General features: G+C 40.1%; 1 protein-coding gene across 1 annotated transcript in view; it reads left to right on the forward strand.

The window, feature by feature from the left end:
- Window positions 1–2,232: 2,232 nt before the first annotated feature.
- LOC146655262 (protein kinase C epsilon type-like) overlaps window positions 2,233–27,091 on the forward strand; it is a 99,006-nt gene continuing 74,147 nt past the window's right edge. Inside the window, exon 1 of the mRNA XM_085427264.1 lies at window positions 2,233–3,320. Coding sequence (XP_085283390.1) covers window positions 2,973–3,320 — 348 coding nt within the window. The 5' untranslated portion in view covers window positions 2,233–2,972. The remainder of the gene's footprint in view (window positions 3,321–27,091) is intronic.

Raw genomic sequence — 27,091 nt, forward strand, 5'->3', positions numbered from 1 at the left:
ACATATATTTATTAGTTTCAGGTTGGCCATTCTTGTATTTTGCTCGTTTGTGTTGTTGTGTTTGCACATCTCTGTTGCTTGTGGGGCTCGCACACAAGAATTTCACTCGCATGTGCTGTGCCAGTGTGCCTGCACATGTGATGTGACAATAAAAGTGATTTGATTTGATTTGATTTGATTTGACAAACCAGAGGATTAAAAACCTAAGATGGCTTAAAAATGTTTCCCTGCCTGTATGCAAGTATGGTTCCACCTCTGTGTGTTTCTTGAAATCATTAGGTCAGTATATTATGAGTATATGAAAAAGTCTTATTTCTCAGTCACCTTGTAATTTTCTAGGACATTGAAAAAAATCATGATAGTAATACGCTAGTTCTTGTATTTCTGACACAGAAATGGCCATGGTAAGAGGCTGTAAGAGAATTAAACTGGGACAGACAGTGTAGAGTAATTTACTTTCTCTGTCCTCTCTCAGAAGCAGTGCAGTTTATCATTTTTGCAGCTGGTGGGAGGTGCCTGAAACTTGAAATTACAAACAATCGACAACAGGGGTCAGTGATGTTCAAGGTTTAAGCATAACAGATCACTTTCACCCTGCTCATCTGAGTGTTTCTCAATATCCACCTTTTTTCAGTCAATCTGCACCCCCACTGTATATTAATGTTCACTTTTGCATAACATGGCCTAAATGAGGCAAGTAAACTAGCCTCTAACACACTTGTGTTCTGCAGATTGTAAAGATATTTTGGAGTCTTCTCAAACTTCCTCATATTTGAGATAAAGAAAAAAAAAAAAAAAAAAAAAAAAAAGATAAAGAGATGAAGATACATCACAAAAAAAGGTTCTCTGTTTTTGTAACTGTTGTTGCACAAGTATTCAACAAAAGTGAACTTAAAGAAAGAGACCAGCTGTTTGAAAACAGGTCAACAAAACAGGTTAAATTGGGTTTTTTTTGTCTAACACATTAAACAAAGCCAGTGAAAGCCTACATATTTGTCCTACATATTTGCTAATAGATAACAGAACATGTTCACTCTCTATTAAAAACTGATACCAGTCTGATATTTTGTCAGTGTTTTCAGCTGCTCCAGTGCTGAAAACACTAAATGCTATCTGCACATAAATGCATCCTTCCCTTGTGTAAAATGTGAATCACTCTTGGTGTTGTACTGAGCCTGTCAGGTATGTGTGCTCCTGCACTAAGACAGATCCCCGTGCATGCGGTCACCTTGTAGTTTCTGCTGTTAAATGAAGCAGACGCCTGACTCTTCTTCTACAATTATTCCAAATAAAACTAAGCTTGCACATAAATCACATTTGTCATCTGTGCCTCGGGAGAAACAGACTGCAGGTTCTGTGTCAAATATATAAAGCATTTGTCTGTATATATGAGAAGGTAGAAAATCTCATTCCTCTGTGTCACATGCTGTGTCTGGCTCCTTGCAAACACACCGCTTCATTTTTACCCTGGAAGGAATTCAAACAACGATGGTACAGTTTTAAAGACTATGGAAACTATGAAGACTCATGACACGATTTTGCAAAACTAATTAGAGTCCTGCTAGAGCCCTGGCAAACATTCATATCTTGCAATGCAGTCTTGCAGGTGCAAAGTAGGCAATTACTCACAATCTGTGCATTGCATCCTTGGTAAACCAAAACTGAAAACTGAAATGTTGCTTAATGCTGTGAAAGCCACTTGAGGCTGCAGATGTTTTAGGTTATATTTTTCTTCAGTGCTGCACACATCATGCTGCTGATAAGTAACATGGCTTTCAGTCACCTCTTTTAAATTCCACACATGCCTCACATATCCCTACATTCATCCCCCTAAGGTCCCATCTTTTTATGGCCTTGGCAAGTGGCCTTTATTGAGTGAATGAATGTTCATAATTCTGCACCTGGACATGCAGCAAAATGAGTGGAGACATGCTGCTAGGCGTCCACATTTCAGTATTAAACACTCTTGTTGTTTTTCTGCACACACACCTGTTTTTTTCTGCATTAATAAAACAGCTTTACACACACGCCTATTACTGTGTAAACCTGCACTGGCTTCTTTATACAGCCCTAGCCTTGCTCAAGGGCACCTTGGTGAATTGTTCAGGCTTTTATTTCTCTGCCTTCATATTCATCCAACCTTCCCCCCCAGCCCCGCTGCTCCTAAACACCGCCCCAGTCTTGGTTGCGTCGCACTCCCCCGTCTGTCACATCAGGCTCCGCTAAATCTGACGTGTTTTTCGCATTTCCTGCACCAGAGAGAGAGAGAGAGCGCGCGAGAGAGAGACGGAGACACACAGCGGTGTCGGGAGGCTGTGTCCACTGGAAGTTGAGCTCAAACAGCTGCACTGGACTGACACCAGGCCGTGCACCAAGCAGCAGGAGCCCGTTTTGACACATCCACCCACCGCCCCCCTTCTCTCCGCCCCTGCTGCGGTCGTTACCGGCCGCTGTCTGGTTCGCAGCTCGAACATCTCCAGTGCGCCGCGGCGGCTGGCAGCAGGTATTTGGAGCCTCCCACCCTCCGCACGGTGCAATGCAACGCAGGTCAGTGCTTCCAGGGAGCCCCGCTGCAGCTAACAGAGCTTTTTAATACCTCGAAGGTAAACACCATGACAGAGCGAATCACATCTGGGGCCTCTGCTCGTATGTGCGCCGTAGCTATTCATGTTTCTTCCGTGCACTTCTGAAGGCTTCCCGGGCTAACGGTCGCTTTTCCGCCACTGAAGTTCAGTTTCTGGGGGGAAATTTTGTAGCATAATCGACAAGTGCAGACGTTTCGAGACACGACAGCAGCTTGGTGTGCTTGGTGACTGCACTCTCTCCTTCATATCGGAGTGGAAGGAACACGCTCTGCCCGGAGGACCACCGGTTGAACGGAGCTGTTATTCAAAGCGCTAAAGCACGGTTGATTTGGGGGTGTTTGAGGTGAAAGGTGTCCTGTGGTTTTACTGGAAGCGCGTTTCATCGCCATGGTGGTCTTCAACGGGCAGCTGAAGATCAGGATCCGCGAGGCTCTGGACCTCAAACCCACAGCTTGGTCCCTGCGTCACGCCGTCGGTCCCAAGACTCAGACCTTCCTCCTGGACACGTACATCGCCCTCAACGTGGACGACTCTCGCGTGGGCCAGACCTCCACCAAGCAGAAGACCAACAGCCCCACGTGGAATTACGAGTTCATCACGGAGGTCCACGACGGCCGCAAGATAGAGCTATCAGTTTTCCACGACGCGCCCATTGGCTACGACGACTTCGTGGCCAACTGCATCATCCAATTCGAGGACATCCTGCAGAACAGCAGCAAGCACTTTGAGGACTGGGTAAGACACCTGAAGCACACACAGTGGGAGTGATAGTCGAACAAGGTGCTCAGACCTTCTCTGTCGTAGGCAAACGGACCTCAGTGGAAAGTTTTCCAATGAATCAGTTAATCACTCTTTTTCCAATCACAATTCTCCCGGGAGTCTGGCAGGAAGCAGACTATAAGTAGTCATATAGTTGCAGGGATTTACACCTAAAAATACAAGCTGTGTGTTCCATCATATTACATAATCTACAGACTCTATATAATAAGACAGGACCAACACTTAATAATACAGAAGGCTTAGCTAATGTTGTTTTTAATTTAATTTTATTTATATAGCGCCAAATCACAACAGCAGTCACCTCCAGGCGCTGTATATATAATCTAAAGACCCAACAACAGGGGTGTCAAACAAAGAAGTTCTGGATTACTTTGGAAAATGTGAAGGAGAGGATACATTTTAACAAGTTTTACAGCTTTTCCTACTGTTAAAGACTTCCCCTCGGGCCATTTACAATACACCAAATTGAATCCCAAAGAGTCACACTCACAGATTCCTTTCATTTACTACAGCAGCATTTTTTTTTATCATGTAAAAAAACTGAGACATACTGTTAAAATTGCACTTTTTGTCTTATATTAAGATACCTAATTGATTACATTTTTAGTTAAACTTCTTTACACTAACAGAAATTTGATTTTTATCAGTCCTTTGTCTGGAACATGATATCAACGTGAGCTGTATGTGCCCGCGATGAAAAATGTTTTTTATGTGGCTGCTCCACAATAAATGAGAGAAAACCCCAACACCCCCCTTTGAGACAGGACAAATAAATAGATAAATAAATAAGTAAAATAAAAGATGCAGTGTGGAAGAGAGGCAGAGATGAATAACTAGTGAGTGCATTTTTCAAAAGCAAAGTGCAGTTAACCAAAATGACCCACCATAAACGTGCATCGTTTTAGGGTTTGACATCCTGATGCCTGAGAAGCTTTGACCGCTCAGTATTTAGTGTGTTATCTTGATAAATGATTAATTGCTTTTAACTTGATAAATGATTCATATTCAGAACAAGTGGGAGTCAACTAATAGATTAAGTGAAGATCATTTGCTCATCATCTCGATTTCAAGTTCAAGCCCTGCCCTTTTAGACATGTTCACAATTGAAAGTAAACATCTACTTGCAGCGAATGATAGCTGTAAAGTGTGGATGCCAAGAAAAAAAAGTAACTTTTCCAACTGGCTTTTTCAGATGGAAAAGTTATGGGAAAGATCCCCACCCCAGTGTGTTAAATACTGCCACATGGAGCTGGCATCACAAGATGCATCACGGTGTCCTATTGTATGGTGCTTGGCGAACGTGCTGCAGCCACTAACTCATGACCCTACGCTGTGTCACTGCATCATCTCATGTCTGGCACTGATCACCACCTGCACTCATGTATATATCTTTCTACGTAGCACTCATAATTCTTATTCTCATGTATATATCTCATGTATATCTCATGCACATATCTTTCTTTCTACATAGCACTTTAATTCTTATTGTTTGCACTGAAGCACCGCAGCAATTTCCTAATGTTGTAAACCTCAACATCTGGCAATAAACCCATTCTGATTCTGATTCTGATTCTGATTCTGATTAGTGGATGAAGAGAGAGAACTGATGTCTTAAAAAGCTACAAAGGCTGCGTTTGGAAAATGGAGAGGTGGCAGTAGATTAAGACCATAGACTGTATATAAAAGATGGTCAAAGATTGATTTCAGACTCTCTCTTTTGAACTCTCAGCATTAGTGTTTCCTAAACCCACATGCTGCTTTTTTGGATCCGGAAATGATGAGCTGGTGGAGCGCTAAATTATTAGCCCAGGTCTGCGAGCTGCATCTATAAACTGTACAAGTGCAGCGTACAGACAGGGTAATTAATGCTAAGTAACCTAAAAATAAAGTACAAAAGTTTGACTCACAAAAACCTAAACACAGTTTTTTATTTTGGGTAGTATTATTTTTAAGATAATTTCACTCCAAAGGCATCAGTACCAGTAAGTCAGTTTCAGTGACTTCAGTTAGTGGAGGTTAGGCTCAGCAGACGGCTGCTGGCCACAGAGCCTTGTGTGGGCACACCTGTCAATCAAAGCAGCCATGTTCCTAGGTCTAGGCTGCACCAGTATCCAGGTGGATGAATTATACAAAATTCTCATCACCCAAAGAAACCCATAACTATTTATCATAACAGAATGTAAAATATTTAGTTCTGCTTTAATTTAGGACATTTTAACATGTGAGGACTTCTGTAGCTAGCTTCAAGTGGCCATTAAAAGAAACTTTCTTTTTTAGCCTCGGAGGTTTTTGCTGCAGAGACTGTGGTTTGCATTTTAGCGTGTTGAAGAAAGACATGGTGAAAGAAGAAGAGCAGTGCTTGGGTTAAAATTTTAAACTCACCTTCTCACCACTGATGATGTACATTAAATGACTTATAATGTGATTCCAGATGGTCCTTTGCAAGCCTCCGTATAGGACGAGTTGGGAATATGAAACCCTTTTCACTATTTCCTAATGCAGCGATGGGACACCTTGTGCGTATCTTTGAGATCTTGAAATGACTGTTGCTGTGAACTAGGTAAACAAAGTTGGATTGAGCAGATCTCAACCTGCAAGTCAACTGAACAGAGCAGATGACATGGGGCATAAGAGTTTAGCATGACACTAGCTCATTCAAACATTCAAAAGTACAAACAAATATTTCTATTTATAACAGCATTTATATTGTAGAAGCTCATGTTCTTACCATGAGCTGGTACATCAGTTTCCTTGACTCTTAGTTTATTTGTTCCTCTAAAATGAACAAGTGGGAAAGTGACATAGTGTGTTATTAAATTGTTATGCTGTGTTAGCGAACAGTTGCTTATTTACACATCCAGCAGACATGGAACAATATGCTGATTCATATGAAGTCATGTTTTCTGTGCAGAGAACCAAACCAAGGGAAATGTCTGGCTCTGCTTCTGTTACATGCTCCTCTAGCTAACTTGACTGTCTTCAGCAGCTAGCCACATAACACTAAGAGCAGCTGAAAGGTGGTTAAAGACAAAATGCTGGGATGCAGGGACTTGTGAGCAGAAGCGACTCCAAACATGGTCACTGTTGGTGTTTCATCCAACTCTCACATACAGATATACAGTATATTGATACATCTACTGGAAAGACCACAGATCGCATCTTTATAAACTGTGCAAAGATGATCACACTTTTGTTGTACACTACAGGATCTCTGCAACCCAAACTCTGCTGTCCTGCAGCTAAGTTTAGCAGATGCACAACAGGGTTCGCTACACACACAATATAGATCCTGTTGCCTTTGTTGTGCTCTTGTTAGATGAACCAGTGACCCACAACAGAGCTACAAAGAGTGGATGCAGTTAGGCCAAATGCATGACACTCATGCACACATTCACAGAAGCATTGGGGAGCCGTCCATTGTTGTCTGAAGCCGCTGAAGCAAATAGTTGGTTGATTGTATTATTGATGAGGCCATCAGGTCCATTAGACACAGTGAGAGAGAGCTGGGAGAAGGACAGGAAGAGAGAAAGCAGTGGATGGAAACCTTTACAGAATGTTGCACTGTAGGACAGAGAAGGTTGTTCTGTGGGGGAGTGTGAAGTCTCATGTGTTAAGATTAAGTTCTTGACAGAAGGACTCGGAATACGAGACTCTCAGTGAATCTTCTGATGGGTTTAAATATTTCTGAGCTGTATCACATGTGCTGCTGGTGGACTTCCTGTGCATTTACACTATTTCATATCATTACATTTATTTCTGCTCGCTTGTTTGTTGTTCAGTCTCTCTGCGCTCCTCTGTTTCTGTCTTCACTTTCCTCTCATCCCACAGCCGGTCGTGGCAGATGGCTGCTCATCACACAGCCTTGTTCTGCTGAAGGTCTCTTTCTGTTAAAACTGAGTTCTACCTATTAACCATGGCCAAGTGCTTGTTCATAGGAATTATCGGATTGTTGGAGTTCTCTTGCCTAAAATATAAAGCAGCTGGAGATGACTGTTGTTGTAATCTGGTGCTATATTAAAAACATTTAATTGCCCTTAATGTTGTAGAATGTAGGGAATAATCAAACAGGGATGCTGTTATGACTTTTCTCCTCACTACTCACTAGTAACTCAAGTTAGATAAAATTCAGTTAAATTAAGTAGTAGTATTACACAATGTGCCTGTTGAAACTTTCTGCTAGTTATTATGAAACACAGAGTACTTTATCAAGTTCAGGTCTTTGTTAAACCTTCTTAAGTTGTTATATCAAGCAAAAAGTAAAGCATCATATTGACAAATCTCATTTAAGGTACACTATTGAAGCTACTCTAGCCTGCAAGTGGCAACCTCCAGAGCTCAAAAATGAAGCCAAAAAAGTGTGTTTCCTCTTGTAGCCACTCAAGGCTGACTCCTGAAGGCAAATCAGACCTTTCATGTGAAAATGCCCAACTTTTCAGCATCAAAACGCATGTTAACCAACAGTATGGCCACTGTTGATAACTTTAGCTGCTAAACTAGAACCGTTTGTGCTTTCGTTCCGTTGTAGCCTTATAATGAATTATCTTGCAAAAAACATGTGAGGCACAGCTAATCCAAGAAGTTTGTCCTTCAGTTTTTTGATGAGTGATATTTTATTAGTGTCTGTGCATTGTACAGTTTATGAATGGTACTTACTAAAAGTGTTTGCTAGCATTAGCTGGTAACCTAGCGCTATGCCTTCTCATTCCAGTACGGTCACTTGTGATTTGTGCTAGTCTTGCTGCTTTTTTCCAGCCTCCAGCTCCATGTATGCAAGTAAAGGGCAAGAAAGATCGCAGAGGTATACCTCTAAATATAAATTACTACACATGAAAATAGTAATCTTCTTGAACTGCAGTGGTGCTTTTTAAGTCAAAAGGTGCTATACGGCTGTCAGCCTGATCCATTTTCATTCATCAGCATGACAGGAATTTTTCATCTTGATCCTCTGAGTCTTGCACCTTGTGTTTGCACTTGTTTTAAGGCACTCCCACGGGCGAACATGTCTCAACTTAAGCTACATCAAGAGTTATGTCAGCTTAGACAAAGAAGAACTAGATAACAGCGTGTGGGAACTAAGACTGTGTAATTTCCTCATGAGTAATGCTAACGTAAGCTATAAGTCTGTTGTGGAGTGTTTTTATCCTTTAAGCAGAGGAATTGCAAAGGCTCAGAAAGTTGATGTTTACTATAGTAGCTTCAAACCAATTCTTCACATCAAATAATTCCAGAATAACAAAACATGATTTTCTTGGACTGGATTTCTTTCTCACTCCCAACACTTAGCGCTGCCCTTATGGCTGAAATCAATACAAGTCTGAAGTAATCACCAATCAGTGAGTTGATTAGCTGAGGCCATGTGTTGTTTCTTATTGTGGTGAGAAAGAGGAAACTTGTAAAGAAAACTCTTGTGTAAACCAACATGTCCTGTATCATGTACCAACTAGCAACCCTGCATGTCTGTTGATCCAATCTTATTCCATTGGATTGTATCGTATCGCATTACATGGTACCACATCTTTTTGTGTCATGTTGTATTATATTATGAACTACGAGATTTGTTCAGTGTGACTGCATCTGGTGCGAAGTCAATGAATAAAATTTTTTCCACTTGTTCTTTTGTTACGTTACGCTAGGGCCGTAACATCTTTCCAAATATTTCTTCAATCATGCATACAGGGAAACAATAAATCTATTTAAATATCAAGAATATGGCATAACATGCATCCATAATAATATTAGACTGTGAAATCAGTAGTGGAACCTTAACTAAATTTCATCGTTAGGTTGATGGAGACTAACTTTGCTCCAGACTAAAACAGTCCCTCTTATACCAAAGAGTGATTTATTTGTTATTTCTGGGCTCAGGCTCGGTTACAGATTTGTGTAAGTTCCCACACAAAAAAGAACCTTATTATTTTATTCTTCGGCATATGACAGACTTGAAGAAGTATGAGATCTTTTTAGGAGAATGATACTCAGACTGCTTAGAAAGTCAGAAGAACATTACCACAAATCACAATGTGCACATTGTTTGCCTCACAGTGATGTTTTATTATACACAGTATTTTTCAGGAGAGCCGTGCCACCTGTCTGTGACACCCAAACATGTCTTCCAGGAACTCAGGCAGAGTACTTACTGTTAGTCAGCAGATTGTTTTTGTATCATACGTCATCAATCATGAAACACAACTTCTTACTTTTCCCCCGAGTGTCATACAAATGCAGTCTGTGCTTTGTTTCTGGAGCTACATGGTTCTCATCATTTTATGTTTAGATGACCAAAGTGTGTTAGCGTAAGTGCTGCAGTGTCATCTGCTAGTATTACCAACACCGGGGCCCCATGGGGGTGGGAGACTGATGGTATCTCTCCAAGTTTAATTACTCTTTATACTAATGAATACAAGACTAATTCATCTTACATTTTTTTGAAATTTGCTGCTGATTCAGGGAGTGTAGGTTTGAAAACAGGAGATGAAATAAAATGTTGTGTGGATTGCTTAAACACCAGACAAGAAAATAAATATGTGATTTCAGAGTGAGCAAAAGCCTAACAGTGGTAGCTGTATAGAGGATGGAAATTAATATAAAAATTTTGGGACAATGAAAAATAGGCCATAGGACTCAAACACATCTTTAATTTAAAAGAAATGATGAGAATAATGAATGAATATCAGTGTTAAATTAGGAAACTGAATCCGTCAGCATGATAAAGAGACTGTGAGTGTCTGTTTTGTGTGTAAGGTGACAAACGGCTCAACTTAAACATGGCTATCCACGCTTTATAAATTAAAAGAACTGAATAGACCGCCCCATTGATTGTTGCTGAGGGAAATCTTTTGGGTCAGGATCAGACTGATACACATATCAGATGGTGCCTTGCCACTTGTCAGTAGCCAGTAACCACAGGCACAGAGAAAACAAAACAAAACCCAGGCTGCTTTCTATCTAAACTCAGCAGTTATTGTGTTATCCAGTAATTCATCAAGATATTGAGTTAAAATTATTTCTTTGCCACATAAAAGTCACTCAGGCGCATTCAGAGTCAGTAGACTTACCACAGCTTTTCATTTAGATCAGTTGTCTCGAACTCCAGGCATCGAGGGCCAGTGTCCTGCAGGTTTTAGATGTGTCCTTGATCCAACACATCTGATTTAAATGGCTAAATTACCTCCTCAACATGTCTTGAAGTTCTTCAGAGGCCTGGTAATGAACTAATCATTTGATTTGGGTGTGTTGACCCATGGTGAGATCTAAAACGTGCAGGACACCGGCCCTCGAGGCCTGGCGTTCAAGACCCCTGATTTAGATGCAGTCAGTGGCCATAAGCATCATTTTGCAGTGTGTAGGGTTAATATCGTGGAGTGTTGCATGCTAAAACAAACCTTATTAAACTTTACCAACAAACACAAACACATGAGTGAAAAGAAATTGGAAAAAAGTGCAGAAAACAAAGCCCCCACCTGGGACTCAATCCAGGGTCCACTGTTCTTTAAAACATTAGACCAGTATTGCCGCAGTCGGTGCATCACAGCACCAACACCAAAGGTAATCCTGCGTGGATGTATTTGAAACCCTGGGACGAGAACACATTGAACTGTCCCACAATGTCCCACCTGAATGCTTTACTGTCCTCCCCTGTCTATGTCTGTGGCTTCTGCTTTCACACACTTTTGTTGTCTCTTCATATCTGATAATGCTTTCTCCTTTAATCTTTTATGAATTTTATGAACTCCATTAAATAATCCACACAGTTCCCCACTTGCAGCACATACAATAGCCTTTTCATTCATGGCAAAGGAACGTCAGAGAGTTAAGGTTTTTGGACAGTTTTATCCTTTGGCAAGATCTTATCCCATGACGCAAAATAGTTCTGCAGTAAACGAAAGAGGTTTTGGAGACACTGGTGTGTTGTCTTTGTCTAATGGTGGTGATACAGTATCCACTGTGCCTGGAAATCAAAAAATCTGCAGATATTTCATTTGACAAAAGCATGTGAACTGAAACCTAATACCCGTGTTGTGACAAGTAACAATATTAATACAACAACAAAAAAAACCTGGGCATAAATCCAAATGTGTCACTGTATTCCCGCAAGCCTTTACAAGCTCTGTGAATAATCACCTTCAGGAGAAAGTCATACCTGCCGAGCAGGTCACATAGTGCGCACACACACACACACACTCTGTCATAACAGTGAGTTCACGTCCCAGAAATTTGAGCTCATTATTCAAGCATGCATGAAGAACAGTAATCAACGATATGAAAATTGTTGTGTAATGGATTGTGCAAAGTGCTCCAGTAGCTCACAGTTGACTTGCTGAAGTAACAGCATTTGGGTACTGACCAGTTTCCAAACTGCCAAGACGTAATAAAGTATGTGGCAAATTGTAAATAAACTCAATAATTTCAGAATTAATGAGAGAACTGTGCTTTGCCTTGCATATCCAGCACATGTGGGATGTGATTTAGCAGGGCCGGTCACTGGTTGGTCTGTGGTGAACATGATTTATGAATTAACGCTACTTCAGTCCAGCAAATATCAGTTTGATATGTGGCTTTGGCTAAGCTGGAGAAAAAAACGCTGGAGAACAGAAAAAAGGTGCAAGAACTGATGTTCGTTTGACATGAAAAGGAGATCGCATTCCTAAATCTGTCAGGAATTTCTGTTCTCCTCTGAATCGTGTGTAGGCAGCTGCCTTGTCGGAACTTGTCATTAAAGAGAGAAGTGTGGAGAAGGACATTCAGGGTTTGGTGTTTCTGCCAAACAGGCAGCGATTGAGGGGAGGTAGAGAGGCAGTCAAGAGCAAGACAAAGAGGGTGTTGAAGGAAGCTGTCTGCTTTTGAATGGTTAAATGACTGAGGGATGGAGGGGGAGGACTGCAGCAGCTGTCAAACTCATGTTGAGGATTTTAGAAATGCACATCAAAATAAAAGTTCTTATGGATTCCATGGTTGAATAGACATTTTTCTATACCATAGCACTGGTGATAGAAATGCTAGAACCATAACTTCTCTTTTTCAGCTAAACATATTCTTACATATATCAGTCCTAGTTATAGAAGTATAGTTGCAAGTGTTTCTTGTGAAAGTCAGGGATATGGTCAAAGTTGGAGGTAGAGCTGTGCAGACCTCTCCATACATTGGGAAATGGGAGGTTAGGGTCTAATGGTGTTTGAACAGCAGCCCACTCAATTAACTTTTTTCCTGTTTTCAAATACCTGTGGTGTCTGGCAGAGGACCTCAGGGTACTGTGGATTGCGTGATGGAGGCTTTGTGGATCAGCTTTATTCTAGAACATCCCACAGACTCTCACTTGGATTGGGATATGCACTGTTTTAAGGCTGGCTCAACACTTTGGGCTTGTGTCATGGTTTTTGTTCCTATTGTCCTGCCGGGGGGACATCTTTGCCATGGCTTGGTTGAAAACAGTGTTTAGGTTGGTGGTACGTGCCAAAGCAAGATCCTTAAACCGTGTATTTCAGATGTGGTAGAAAAAGTAGTTAAAATCCTAAATATGCATTTGGGCGGCATCTTAAGGGTTTTAAGAAGAACAAAGAACACTCGAGATAGCTGCACATGGTAAACTCTTATGATGCGGAAATGCCGATGCCGTCTTTCAAACCTCCCCCCTCCAAGTACAGGGGTATTTATTTGTGGAGGATATTTCCATGAACATTTATTAGTTAGGTTCTAAGAAAAAATCTGCAAATGGCTGAGGCCACAAACTCTGAACTGCGACTTGGCGGGGGTGTACTGTAGTGTACTGCAAAACAGAAGGAGGAAAATGAGATATGAGACAGTGAGCATTGGTATTGCAGATTAAGATTGCACAGGAACATGTAAAGATCTTTCTCTCTTTCTGTGCCTTGTGTTTAAATTGTAATGTTTCACATGTATTTTGGGGGCACCTGATGTAATGAAAGAGGAGGAAGTGGCTAACTGATGAGCACGAACAGATATCATTTGCTTTGTCCAGTCATGTTTTAGTCACAACTCTTCTCATTGTTAGGTTCATCAGATTAAGTGGTCTGCGCACTTGCTGTAAAAGCCCATCTCACATTGATACACTCGAATGAAAATGCTTCACATAATTGTTAAAAAAACATGAACATTTGGCCTCTCTCTGTTGTTCACTCTCTCCTGCTAAGACTCCCACCTTCCCTCATTTGTTAGCAGTGTAAAGGGTGTGATGTGAGTAGTGTTGGCAGGAGCTATATCTTCTTAACATTGGTTCTGTGCCATATGGATTTAGCCAGCAGCTGCCAGAACTGCAATGAAAGGCATTACAATTTATTCTCATTTTCTATACTTTCCTGCATCACTTTTGATTAGCAATTATCATCCATGGACTCTGTGCAGAGTCTAATTCTATTGGACATGGAATACATATGAAAAAAAGTCTATGAAGTACCAGTGCCAGTGGTAGACTATGGTAATCTGTGTGTAGCTGAACACATCACTCTAAGAGGGGTAGGAGGCAGGAATACAGTGATTGTAGTATATTCACGTGGGATGCATGCATTGCAAACAATACAGGTTCAAAAACACTATAAATCATTCAAACATGCTGAGATAGCTTCTTTGTGATTAGCACAGAATTAACCATAGAACCGTTGTACATAGAGAAAATAAACATGTGCAAATATTCTTCATCTTCTTCTAAGGTAGAGGTAAGATTGTACAAAAACTACCTAGGTGAATTAAATGAAACCTGTGAAATTATCTGTGAAAATGTGGGTTAGATCAAGTTCATTTTCATTAAGACTGCACTTTCCAGGGATGCACTGATCCAACTTTTGCCATTTGCAATCTGATACTGATGCATCGGTTTAGGGGATCTGCTGATTCGGGCACCCCCCCAACCCAACCCACCCTGAAAAGCAAAAGCGGAAGAGAATCGATGGATGGATGGAGATAATGAAAGCAGACTGATAAAGTTTTTAAAATGGGAAAATATTTTTTTATTCAACCAGTAACTATCATTGGTGTGTCTCCCAGCTCTCTTGTTCCCAGCTGTGGCGCTAACACTGTTTTTGTGGTATTGCAACTGTGACAAAGCCAGATTGCTGTGTGGTTGTCTGCGGTTGAAACGACTGTGGTTCAGCTGCTGGAGCTGACAGAGGAGACACACAGGAAAAGTCTGCTGAGGCGAAAACAAGTTCAGCTCCGACTGACGAGTTAACGAGTGCGCCACACTTCAAGGCTCATGTTGATGAAGGCCCCAGCCTGTGATTTCTGTAAACAGTTATATACTTTATGTTCAGTCATCTGAGGAATGTTTCATGCAAAAACAATTGTGCACTGGAAGGTCTGTGTGGAAAGTAAAATTTACTTCATGTTGTATAATTTTAAAGAAAGGCGTTGCCCTAGTGTGCTAATGCAAATGGGCGTACAAACGGCTGATTGTTTTATGCAGTGTTTCATTTTCGCTTTTTCAGAAAAGAAATGACAACTTAATTCTGACAGAAGAACACAATGTAAAGATGTTCATTTTTAAAGTTCCCCTTCAGTCTAGGATACAATTCACAATGAAAGGTGAGAGAGAGAGAAAAAAATACCTGCATACCAGTATGCCTGTGCTCTGATATGCCCATTGGGTCTCGCTCACTCAGCAGTTTTTATTTGCACGTCTGTGGTGAAAACTGCACATTCAAAAGTGTAATTGGTCAGAACAGACTTTCAGGGTGTCACCTAAAAAATAGCAGAAGTGCAGGAAATGACCCAAATCTGCATAAGGATATAACTAGCAGAGGATAGTGATCAAATTAATAATTATACCAATGTATTTGCCAGAAACTGGCATCACTTACCGCTGTTGCTGTTACTGAGCAGTGTTAGTACTCTGACCACGTTAAACCATTGACCTACATGTAATCACATCTGGACTATTTGGTAGAATCTAGAAATTTTACTAATCTTATTATTAAATCATTCACCTAAAGTTTTTACAGTGAGCCTTTCTACAGTGGTGCAACAGTAGAAAATTAAATCAAACGATAATCCCTGAAGATGAAGCCACTTAAAAGTTAATGGTCCTTTACTTGCACCATCTCAGGCAGCTACAAAAATATAAGGCTGTCTGCATGTTAATGCAGAGTTACACCATTATACAATAAAATGCAATACAGTCTGTTGGAGAAGTTTCAGTAAACACTGTGAAATGACATGCATATCTGTGTTTTACATGGGTTCTGGACCTGGAAGTTTCTTGCTGAAAGCCTCTTCAGCATTTTCAGTGCAGTGCAGTTTGGCTTCCGTAGGCTTTGTAAACTCTCATGCAGAGGGAATAGAGGAAGAGCTCAGGCTTGCTCTCTTCTTGACCCTGTTTGCCTGTGGGCTGTAGTAGAGGGGTGTCCTCTGTATGGGCTGAAGGAAACGGGGGCTGGGCTGTGCATGTTTATGTATGTGTGTGCGTCTAAAAATAGGGGCAGTGTGTTGGAGTCACACGGTAGGCCCTACTTCCTGTTTTCACTGTCCAAGTTTACTTCCCAGAGAAAGAAAGGAAGAGGGAGATGAGAAATATGGCTCTCCAGGTGCCCCGCCGTAGCTTCTGTTATCATTCATTTTTCTGCTGTGCTGTCCGTGTTCGCTACAACACAGTAAATTACAGTGGCACAGATATGTAAGGAATGCATGATGAAGAAATAAGCCACTTGTGATGAAAGCTTTACTGTTTCTCCTGCAGTTCCTGTCAGCACCACTTCATAAAAACACTTTTCACAAGAAAAGAACTGAAGCAAGAATTACTGTGAAATTTCTCCATATCGTTGTGCTTGCCACACGTGGGATTATTAGCATTTATAACATATTCTTCTCTATCGACTGATGACGTTTCCTGGTCTCTTTCCAGTGTGTTTCCGGTGCTCTATTATTTGCAGAATGGTTTTAGGCTAAAACAGACACATTCATAATCTTTCCATATAATCAAAATAACCAAGTAATAATAATAAAAAAACAACCCCAAAAGACAAAAACAGTCTATTTGTTGTAGGATTTGTGCTAAATATATGTCATGCTAAACTATTAAGTGACTTTCAAGCAATTTGGTTTGTTGCAAAAGTTGGATGTGTAGCTATGATAAACCACATTTAAAATGTGGGTTTTCATATCTAAATGCTAACAGCTAAATACAGAACAAAAGTCTGAGGACGTGCCAGAACCTGTAGTGACACCTGAGCTTGGGGGCGGAAAAGAGGCATCTCACAAGTCTGGACACAAGTACTGATATCAGCATTAGCCTGAGAGAATGCTTCTGCACGGTTCTCTGCCCAACCATCTTCTAGTTAAAGTAGCAGTAGATCTCCAAAGCATAACAAAAGCAAGCATTACTAGTTAGCTGCTCAGCTGTATCTGATCCTGAAAAGTAAGTGCGAGGGGATTGTTCACTAGTAAAAGGATTGTGGATGGCACTGGGAGGATTAAAACATGGTGCTACCTATGTGTGGCTAACCTGCTGAATTGTTAACATTACATTAGCAGAACACAGAAATGTAAACATGGGCTCTCAGAACAGGAAAGGAAGAAAATCAACTGGAGATTTGATATATACCACACAGAGGTACTGCAGAGCTTATGTAACAGCCTGATGAAGTCTGTAAATCATAATTTGCAGTGTAGAGGTCAAGCATCTGTGGAATGTCTGCAACGTAAATCACCGGTGAGCTCCACACAACAGAATTAAACTTAGTAAGGCACCATCTACATTTCCTCATAAACAGGATGAGAGAAGAGAAAACACCCTGTTGTTCCATTCACACAAACACAGAGTGGACATTTATCAAGCTTTCAGCCAAACTCAAGGATTTGAGTGGCTTATGATGCTGTGATCAGCTACTTCTATATTACACAAATACATGTAATCGGTTTCTTTTGCTTTTCGTGGTCTTCCACTTAGCTTCTTATGTAACAGTTGGGCAAAGATGTCTGTAAACGTCTAGCCATCCAACTATTAATGCACATAATTAGGTGTAAACTCAGTATTCTGGATAGTGGCCCCACCCCAGAAAAAGCAGAGCAGATCAGTCAGGTAGAGATCAGAATCAGAATCAGAATACTTTATTGATCCCTGGGGGAAATTATTTTTTGTTACAGTGCTCCATTTTAAACCAACATTAAGACAAGACAGACAATACGCTAACTAAGAATAGTACAATATATACATATATATACATACATACATACATAAGTCACTTATAAATAAATATTTGGAAAAGAAACATGTGTAGTTGTAGCAGCAAACAGTGTGTTAAGTGGATGCGTTGTACAGGGAGATGGCCACAGGCAGGAATGATTTCCTGTGTCGTTCAGTGGTGCTTTTCGGTAATCTCAGTCTCTCACTGAACGAGCTCCTGTGACTGACCAGCATGTCATGGAGTGGGTGGGAGGTGTTATCCAACATTGTCTTTATCTTGGACAGCATCCGCCTCTCCGACACCACCTTGAGGGAGTCCAGCTCCATCCCCACAACATTGCTGGCCTTACGGATCAGTTTATTAAGTCTGTTGGCATCTGCGACCCTCAGCCTGCTCCCCCAGCATGCAACAGCATAGAGGATCGCACTGGCCACAACAGACTCATAGAAAATCCTCAGCATTTTCTGGCAGATGTTGAAGGACCTCAGTCGCCTCAAAAAATAGAGACGACTCTGGCCCTTCCTGTAAAGTGCTGTGGTGTTTTTAGCCCAGTCCAGTTTATTGTCAATGTGTACTCCAAGGTATTTATAGTCCTCCACAATGTCAACACTGACTGAGATGCACTGTAAAAAAGAAAAATCCTAAAAAAACAGTAATGTTCCGGCAGCTGGGGCGCCAAAATAATACCGTAAAATAACAGAAAATAACTTTCTCATAAAAATACGGTTATTTTCATTTTAATGTGATTAAACAATGAAATTACCTATAAACAAGGTCAATGAATCCGGCAATATGAATAATAATACTTAAATGTACAGAAATATGCAGTTAACAGTTGGTTTAAATGATAATAATAATGGATTGCATTTATATAGCGCTTTTCGAGACCCTCAAAGCGCTTTACAAATCCACTATTCATTCACTTGTTGGTGGAGGCAAGCTACAGTTGTAGCCACAGCTGCCCTGAGCCAGACTGACAGAAGCGAGGCTGCCATATCGCGCCATGGGCCCCCCTGGCCATCACCAGTAGGCGGTAGGTGAAGCGTCTTGCCCAAGGACACAACAACTGAAACTGTCCGAGCCGGGGCTCGAACTGGCAACCTTCCGATTACAAGACGAACTGCCAACGCTTGAGCCACGATCGCCCTAAATAACATTATTTGATGTAAAAAAAAAGTTTATAAGAATCATTTTATATATTTTTCCATAGCATTACATTTGAATTTAACAGTTCAATCTGTCAAATAACGGACAAATATTTGTGAAATTATGATACATTTGTGAATGTATTTTAACAATCTAAATATGCATATGTACAGACAAATATATTTAAAAAACAAGAAAATTCTGTTTTATTACATTTACAGTGATTTTATGTTGTTTTACATTTGAAATGTAAAATCACAGCCTATTTATGTAAATTTAATGATATTCTAGAAAAACTGTACAAAACTGTAAAATACACAGTAAAATACTTATATATTACTTTTTTTTTTTTTACAGTGTGGTGTACCAACTAGATATAACTATCAGTTTAATCAAAATATGATAACAGTTGTTGAGCTGTGAATCATGGCTAGAGCTGAGTCTCCTAAATTAAAAATTGTTGGCTTCCAAAGCGGTCGACTTCTTAAGTAAGGCAACATGATGTCCTGGGGAATAATAAATCATGTGTCTTGCTAGATTCAATAAAAGCTTCGGAAATGTTAACATGCTTTCGAAGCACAAGCAGCCATACAGGAATGTACCTACATATGCACAATGCAGTATATAACTGGAAAATTACTGCAAATTTTCATCTAGGTGACATTCTTAGTAAAAGTGCAAGATGATTCTTCTCATTAGTTTTTGCCTTCATGAAACTTCCCCTAGATGATTGTATCTCTGTGTTTATCTGTGCTGTGTTCCTGTACAAGTGTCAGTGAGTTTGTAGCTGTAGGTCTCTTTGAGGATACATGAAGCCACATGACTTCAGCTTGACTAAAGCTCATGTGATACCGTAAAGGCTTTGGGACAGTTTTCTCTCTCCCCTACGCCAGAGGAATGCATCTCAGTGTGATTAGGTTAAGATGAAGCTCATTAAGCTTCAGTTGACAACATGTGACATTAATAATTGAATCTTTGAATCAACCTCGTAGTCAGAGATAGACCACAAATTCTTGGAGGTATCCAAACTTCTTCGTCAGTTGCCCCCTTAGTCATTTGCGGATATTGTAAAAACAAAATAAAGCAAAATGAAAAATAAAAAGAGTATATTTACTACACCTTTGTCTTGATGTTTCGCCAAACCTAAGGTTTAGCAACTTATTAACTTATATATTATAAACTTGCAACAACATTTTTTGAATCCAGCAAAATGAATCCCTCTACCTGAAAGCATAGGCGCCATTAGAATGATACCGAAACCAATGTTTGGTCATTTAAAAATCTGATATATCGACCAATATTTTTTGAGTCTTAAACAGATTTTCCTAACGTGTGTTATGTATAGTTATTTATTTACTTATTTATGCTCTGCCCGACTCTGCTCGGATCAGCTGGGAAGTTGATCAATGTTGTCTGGTGGACTAACTATACAATATCAATATCTTTCTCCTGTCTTTAATTTTTCATTTGTAGGCCATCACAAATGGCCATACTGTCAGATCGGCAAGTAGTTAGTATCGACAGATAATATCAACCTGTTACTTGATATTACAGTATATAAGTACATAAAAGATGGACATTGCCTGTGAAAATGAAAAGTGGAGCCACTAGTGAAGCTTCTTAAACCATCTCTCTGACGGCCAGCATAGACTGTATTGTATATATACAACCTATATATTGTATATATATAGATGATATATATACATGACAAAACTCCCCTAGTGCTTACTACAGTTATGACTTTGGTAAACTCATTTGTGGTGAAATTATGGTCTCGGTCATTACTTGCGAGACTTCTTCAGTACATCATGTTTATTGTGTAAACTGTGGTTTGATTTACATTAGATGCAGATAAAAGGTATGCCAGTATCCCATTTCCAGTTACGATTCCACCAAAGCTAGTGTGTACTCCCTTTGTGTTAAAAGCAAAGCCCCCCCCCCCCCCCCCCCCCTCCCCCACTGTGATGGAGTGCTTGTTTATAGTGGCTCATCTGATTCTTGGAGTTTTTTGTCTAGTAGGGTGTTGACCTTACAATATAAATCACCTTGAAGTGACTGGTTTTGTGAAATGGCACTACATAAATAGAATAGAACTGAACTGAATTTTAGCTTCTTTTTTGTTTCTGTGCAACAGGAGAGGCATCTAAATAAACTATCCATCCATCCATTCGCTACCGCTTATCCTTTTCAGGGTCGCAGGAGCCAATCCCAGCTGTCATGGGGTGAGAGGCGGGGTACACCCTGGACAGGTCGCCAGTCTGTCGCAGGGCTAACACACAGGGACAGACAACCATTCATACTCACATTCACACCTAGTGGCAATTTGGATTTTCCAATTAACCTATCCCCACAAGCTGCATGTCTTTGGACGGTGGGGGGAAGCCGGAGTACCCGGAGGGAGCCCACGCAGACACGGGGAGAACATGCAAACTCCACACAGAAAGACCCCGGCCTGATGGTGGAATTGAACCTTCTTGCTGTGCGGCAACAATGCTAACCACCGTGCCACCGTGCTGCCCACTAAATAAACTATTAATTTTAAAATAACCACAGTGTTCACTCTGACATAGAATAGATACCCTGTTACCTATTTTCATATGGTGTCAGCATGGGTCTAGACTTTTGACAAACTGCTGTTTTATGTGGTTGAAAATGTCTAACATTCATCTTCTGTTGATCAAACAGAGATAAATCTTAAGTCACATGTTTCTGGGTATTTCTCATAGTAGTTTCTTCATCCAGAGCAGATGCAGACATCTTGAGTAATTCGGGGGGGTTTTTTCAACTTGTAAATTTACAAGTTAAGATGTTTGTCATGTGGTGTGTTCGAGGCCTTCAGTACAGGGCTGTGTTCTGCAGCCTGCTGTTTATAAAGGCCAAACAGCTCTAATATAAATCTTTAAGTGGAGCTAATGGTCGACTAATGCTTCAGGTATGTTTTGAATTAGCGTTGGCGGGCGAGGACAGTATGATATACTATGTGTGTACTGTGAATATGTGTGTGTGTGTGTTTGTGTGAAGTGTGTGCAAGATAACCCAGAGACAACCTTTTTTTTTAGCAACATGACAACATGTTCAAATAGATCACACAGTACAAGAGACCTGGAAGAACACCAAGACCGTAATATAGGCTGGTGCATACAAAACACTTTCTTGCAGACATTTGTGGCACAATGGATCTAAGTTGGAAAGCTGTGGTGTAATTGCTAATACTAATGCATAATTTGTGTCTTTTTCGCGTGATTTTTTGAATGTAGATGTATGTATGTGTTTTTGCGTGTGTGGGTGTGTGTGTGCAGTAGTAGTAGAAGCAGATGGGTGTGTGGGCGGTCTCTTCCTCTCTCCTCCACTCATGCTGAGAGTGAGAGAGCAATAAACACGAGTATTATCGAGAAGATGAACTTGTGCAGTGTAGTTGTGTTTTTCAGCTCTGTAATATTAATTTTCTTGTTGCTCCTCCCACAGTCAGTTTCCCCTCAAGGCACAAAGTCATAAGGATACATGCAACATATTCTGCAGATAACGTGTCTGTTAACACAGAACGCACAGTAAGGGCTTCGGGCAGTGGATGAGTTTTTTTTTCTTCAAGAGAAAGTGTCTGAATTTAATTAATTAAACTGCATTGAAAGAGTTTCGTTCAAAATCTTTTTTTTAGGTTGTTGCTGCTAAACACAATGGTATGCTAAACTAGTATTAATGCACAATGTACATTAAGTGTGAAGGATCTCTTTCAAGGGACATTTTTTACTAAATTATGTTCAGTGTTTGTCTGAGTTATATCATATTTATATTTTTGTTGACTTATAGGTACAGTCTTATAGACATCTAAAGTCTCAATAAACATGTCCAACAGAGCATCATCAGGTAAGTTATGATAACAAATTTTACCAGCTTAAGAAGCACTAAAATTAAGGATATTACCTCTCTCTTATTATTTTATTTTACTCAGATTTCCAGGTTCCCAAAACCATTTCAGTTATTTTGGCTTTTTTAAAGGCTAGTTTCTATTTTGATTTTAATTAATTGAAACATTTTTCTTTCACATCTAGTTTTCTTTTTAATAATTAAATTTTCAGTTACAACCGCATGTTACTGGGAGAACTTTGAATATACAGTACTTTGTTGTTCAATATGTACAATACCCCAAAAGATAACAGAAAGCGAGAAGAAATACAAACAAACAAACCCCCAAACAAAACTCAAATATAAAAATAAAATGTATAAGGGACATTCAGTGTACAGTTAACTACGATAGTGATGTAGAGATTTGGTATCAGGTCATGATAAGGTGATCATTTTAAATGTTTTAAATAGAAATGGCTGCCATGCCTTAAGAAATTTGGTGGTTGAAAAAACCTCATGAGGTCTGCAAGCCACTGTTCATGTGTGGGAGGAGCTTCCTGCTTCCATCTTAAAAGTGAAGCAAAGACAATAGAATTCGAAAAGTATTTTGAGAGAGTGACTTTGAGGTATCACTCCAAAGACAGCCTAAGAGCAGAAGGATCAAATTTAATGTTATATATCTCTGAAAGGGTATTAGATATAGACACCCAATAGTTATGAAGATTGGGGCACGTCCAAAAAGTATGAAGGAGTGACCCTGTTTCTGCTTTACATCTGTTACACAGGGGGTCAGCTCCCAGATAGAACTTGGCTATGTTTTCCTTGGAGATAGGTAATCGGTGTAGGACCTTGAATCGGAGGAGCCCATGCCTGGCACATATAGAAGAGGAGTGTACCCTGTGGAGAAAAGATTGCCAGAGTTCATCTGTTATATCCATCCCAAGGTCTTTCTTCCCCTGTGCCTCAAGGATGGAGAGAGAAGGAGACTGTAGATCTAATAATATAGTATAGATTTCTTTAATCGCCCCTCTCTTATGAATGTTTTTATTAATAATTTTATCCAAAGAAGTTTCCTCAGGTAATTCCAGAAATGAACGAAATTTTAAATAGCAGAAAAAATGCCGCCGAGGAATATTAAACTGCTTCAGGAGCTGCGTGAATGAGGCGAAAATTCCAGCTACAATAAGGTCCTTTCACATCTAGTTTTAGTTTTTAGATTCGTTTTGGTTAACTATAAAAACCCTGGTGTTTAAGTAGAAGTGACCAATATTGCCGGGTTGTATAGTTCTACATGTGGCGTACTGATCTGAATTTCATTCACACTATTAATTTATTGTGGACTTTGTAGTTGCCTAAAAATGATATATTAGCAGCCATTAGAGAAGAGGCCTGTATTACTACAACTAAGAACTAATTTTCTTGGCTCACTACTTTAAAACCAAGAAAATTATTTTTAACATTATTAATGTCACATTTATAAACTTACAAAGGTGAAGGAAATGCTAGTAATGCTAGCTACCGGATGTTAAAATAGGAGAGAAGGAATCCTGCAGACTGTTTTTTAACGATGTAACCAGTTGTGTCTTCCTTTTTTTTTAGAAAATATTGTTATTTTTTAAATATGAGAATCATTTTGCTTAGTTTGCTTCACTGCGCCTGTTTGTCATTGTGCTTCTTGTGTGATGGACTTCACTGAGGCAACTCAGGAACCAGGTGAGGCAAAGATAATGTTTTAACCCAACGACAGAGTAACTGGTGCCCCCGAGTTTGGAAGAATTATCCCAAATGGAGTTTGTTTCAAGTCTACATGTAACAGCTGTGTGTTGGAAATACTAAAGGTAATGAGCCAGATGTTGACTTGTTTTAAAAACAGTGGCAGCAGACATTACTGCTAAGTCAAAATCATAACAAGTCTTTTAAAGACTGGCTCTGAAGCCCTGTGCCAAATATTTAATTGTTGTTGACAGAGCCTGAGAGTGGAGCGTGTATTGTTTTAGCTGTGTTTTATTGTTTTCATGTCTTCTTTGTTGTTTTATGAGGACACAAGAGTTTTTATAAACTCCAAAGAAAAGAAGAAGTCAATGCAAACTCAAAAATTCAGAAGATATCGTGATACAAATGTTTGGAGATGCTGCCCAGCTCTAGTTATGAGTATTAGATTTTATGTACAGTATTTTATTTTCCTTTGATGTCTGCACCGGCATTTATTATCTCTGTTAAGTAAATGTCTTCAGATACATTTGTTAACATTTGGTTTGGACACTGAGGCGCTGTGTGGCAGTCAGTGGTAACTGTGAGTATAGTTGTCTCTGAATCTCCTTCCAGTATTGTCTGTCTCTTTCCCCACTTCTCTTCCTGCTCCCTTAGAGCGTCATCCACCCTGCCTCGAGTCAGTTGGAGGTTAATGCACATGTTTCTCCTCAATCTCTGTTTTTCTCTCTTCCGTTATTCCAGGCAATGATTTCTATCTCCATCTGTGAGAAACCACAACTGCTGCTTTTTGCACAGATGCACTTGCGTTCAAATGGTACATACAGATATTGTCAGAGAGGGCCTCTAAGGGATCTGCATAGGCACACTGAGAGTGATTTGGTTGTGGAAGTTGAGGTTCAGTGTGCCATTTTTTCTAACTTAATGCTTTAAAGTCTTATGCTGCAAAGACTAGTTTATGGCTGTGAAACATACAAACTAACATGCAGTATATTAAAATTCTGCACTGTCAGTCCAGCAGTTGCTGATATATTTGTGGAGGTGTGTGTGTGTTTTTGTGTGTGTGTGTGTGTGTGTGTGTGTGTGTGTGTGTGTGTGTGTGTGTGTGTGTGTGTGTGTGTGCGCGTGCGCGCGCGCTCACTAAATTTACCTGGTTGGTACAGTGTTTGTTTAAAGCCAGATAAAAGTGACAAACTAAAGGACCTCAGTTAACCAATCAGAGGAAGTATGCCTTACAGACTATATTTGCACAATCAAGTAATTTACGCTATAAATCAGTCCACAGCATGTAATGTGCACAATGTGGTGGCTGAGGTGAAAATTCTATTTAATTAAGTTCAGTTTTATCAGGAAGAAATCTCCAGCAGAACTAGGTTTAGGGAGGGGCTGCGGCATCTGCCGTAAACAGCGGTAGGTGAGGGGAGTTAGACAGGACAAAGGACACAAAGTGAAGGAAAGTCAGAGATTAATAACAAGTATTGATGTATAAGTATAGATGACTTAACCCTTGTATGGTGTTCGGGTCTGTGAGACCCGTGTTCAGTTTTTTTCAAAAGAAAAATTAAACAATTAATTATTTTTTCACGTGTAAATGTGTTGTGTCTTTCCACTCACTCCACTTGATTATAACTGATTTATTTATAACATTTTATATAAAAGAAAAACGAGAAGCACATTAATTCATAAATGTGATCTAACAAAGGTAAAGGGAAAAAATTAACCATGTTTGCTGTTCATATGTCTTGTAATTGGGATGAAGTAAACATCTGTTGAGTAATTTTTTTTCCAACAATATCTTTATTGCGTTTCAAAATTACATACAGAAATTGGAGTACTTCCACAGCAAAGGAAACATCCAGGGCAGCTAAATTATTGTATAACAGTCAATCGCCCTCCCTTGCAAATCAGACACTTATAAGATGTTAGAGAGCAACAGTTAAGTGGAAGTACAAACTATATCACCTGTAAATAATAACTTAGTCAAACAAAGGAAAAGGAAAACACAACCCCCCCCCCCCCCAAAAAAAAAAAAAAAAAAAAAATATATATATATATATATATATATATATATATATATATATATATATATATATATATATATATATATATATATATATATATATCTGATATAGATCAATGGGACCCTAAGAGCCTTCATCAGGAACTCAATGGGGATGTGGCGTACAACACTAGAGGCCAACTCCAAGCCCATAGCACAAGTTACCATCAAGTGCGGGATCTACCAAGGAGATGCTCTGTCCCCACTGCTGTTCTGCATAGGCCTGAACCCCCTCAGTGAGATCATTAACAAGACTGGCTACGGATACCGACTATGGAACGGAGCAGTTGTCAGCCACCTCCTGTACATGGATGACATCAAGCTGTATGCCAAGAGTGAACGAGACATCGATTCACTGATCCACACTACCAGGCTATACAGCAATGACATTGGAATGTCGTTCGGACTGGAGAAGTGTAGTCGGATGGTAACAAAGAGAGGGAAGGTAGTCAGAACTGAGGGGATTGAACTACCAGAAGGCAACATTGCAGACATAGAGGACAGTTACAAGTACCTGGGGATCCCGCAGGCAAATGGGAACCATGAAGAGGCCGCTAGAAGGGCTGCAACCACCAAGTACCTGCAGAGGGTCAGGCAAGTCCTGAGGAGTCAGCTGAATGGTAAGAACAAGATCCGGGCCATCAACACATACGCCCTGCCCGTGATCAGGTACCCTGCTGGGGTAATAGGCTGGCCAAAGGAGGAGATAGAAGCCACTGACATAAAGACAAGAAAGCTCCTGACCATGCATGGAGGGTTTCACCCCAAGTCCAGCACCCTGAGGCTGTACGCTAAGCGGAAGGAAGGGGGCCGGGGACTGGTGAGTGTCAGCACCA

This window comes from Rhamphochromis longiceps, linkage group LG13, assembly GCF_057381845.1.
Source record: "Rhamphochromis longiceps isolate RC_006_pf linkage group LG13, R_longiceps_female_GT1.1, whole genome shotgun sequence".
In the NCBI taxonomy this organism is placed as follows: Eukaryota; Metazoa; Chordata; class Actinopteri; order Cichliformes; family Cichlidae; genus Rhamphochromis; species Rhamphochromis longiceps.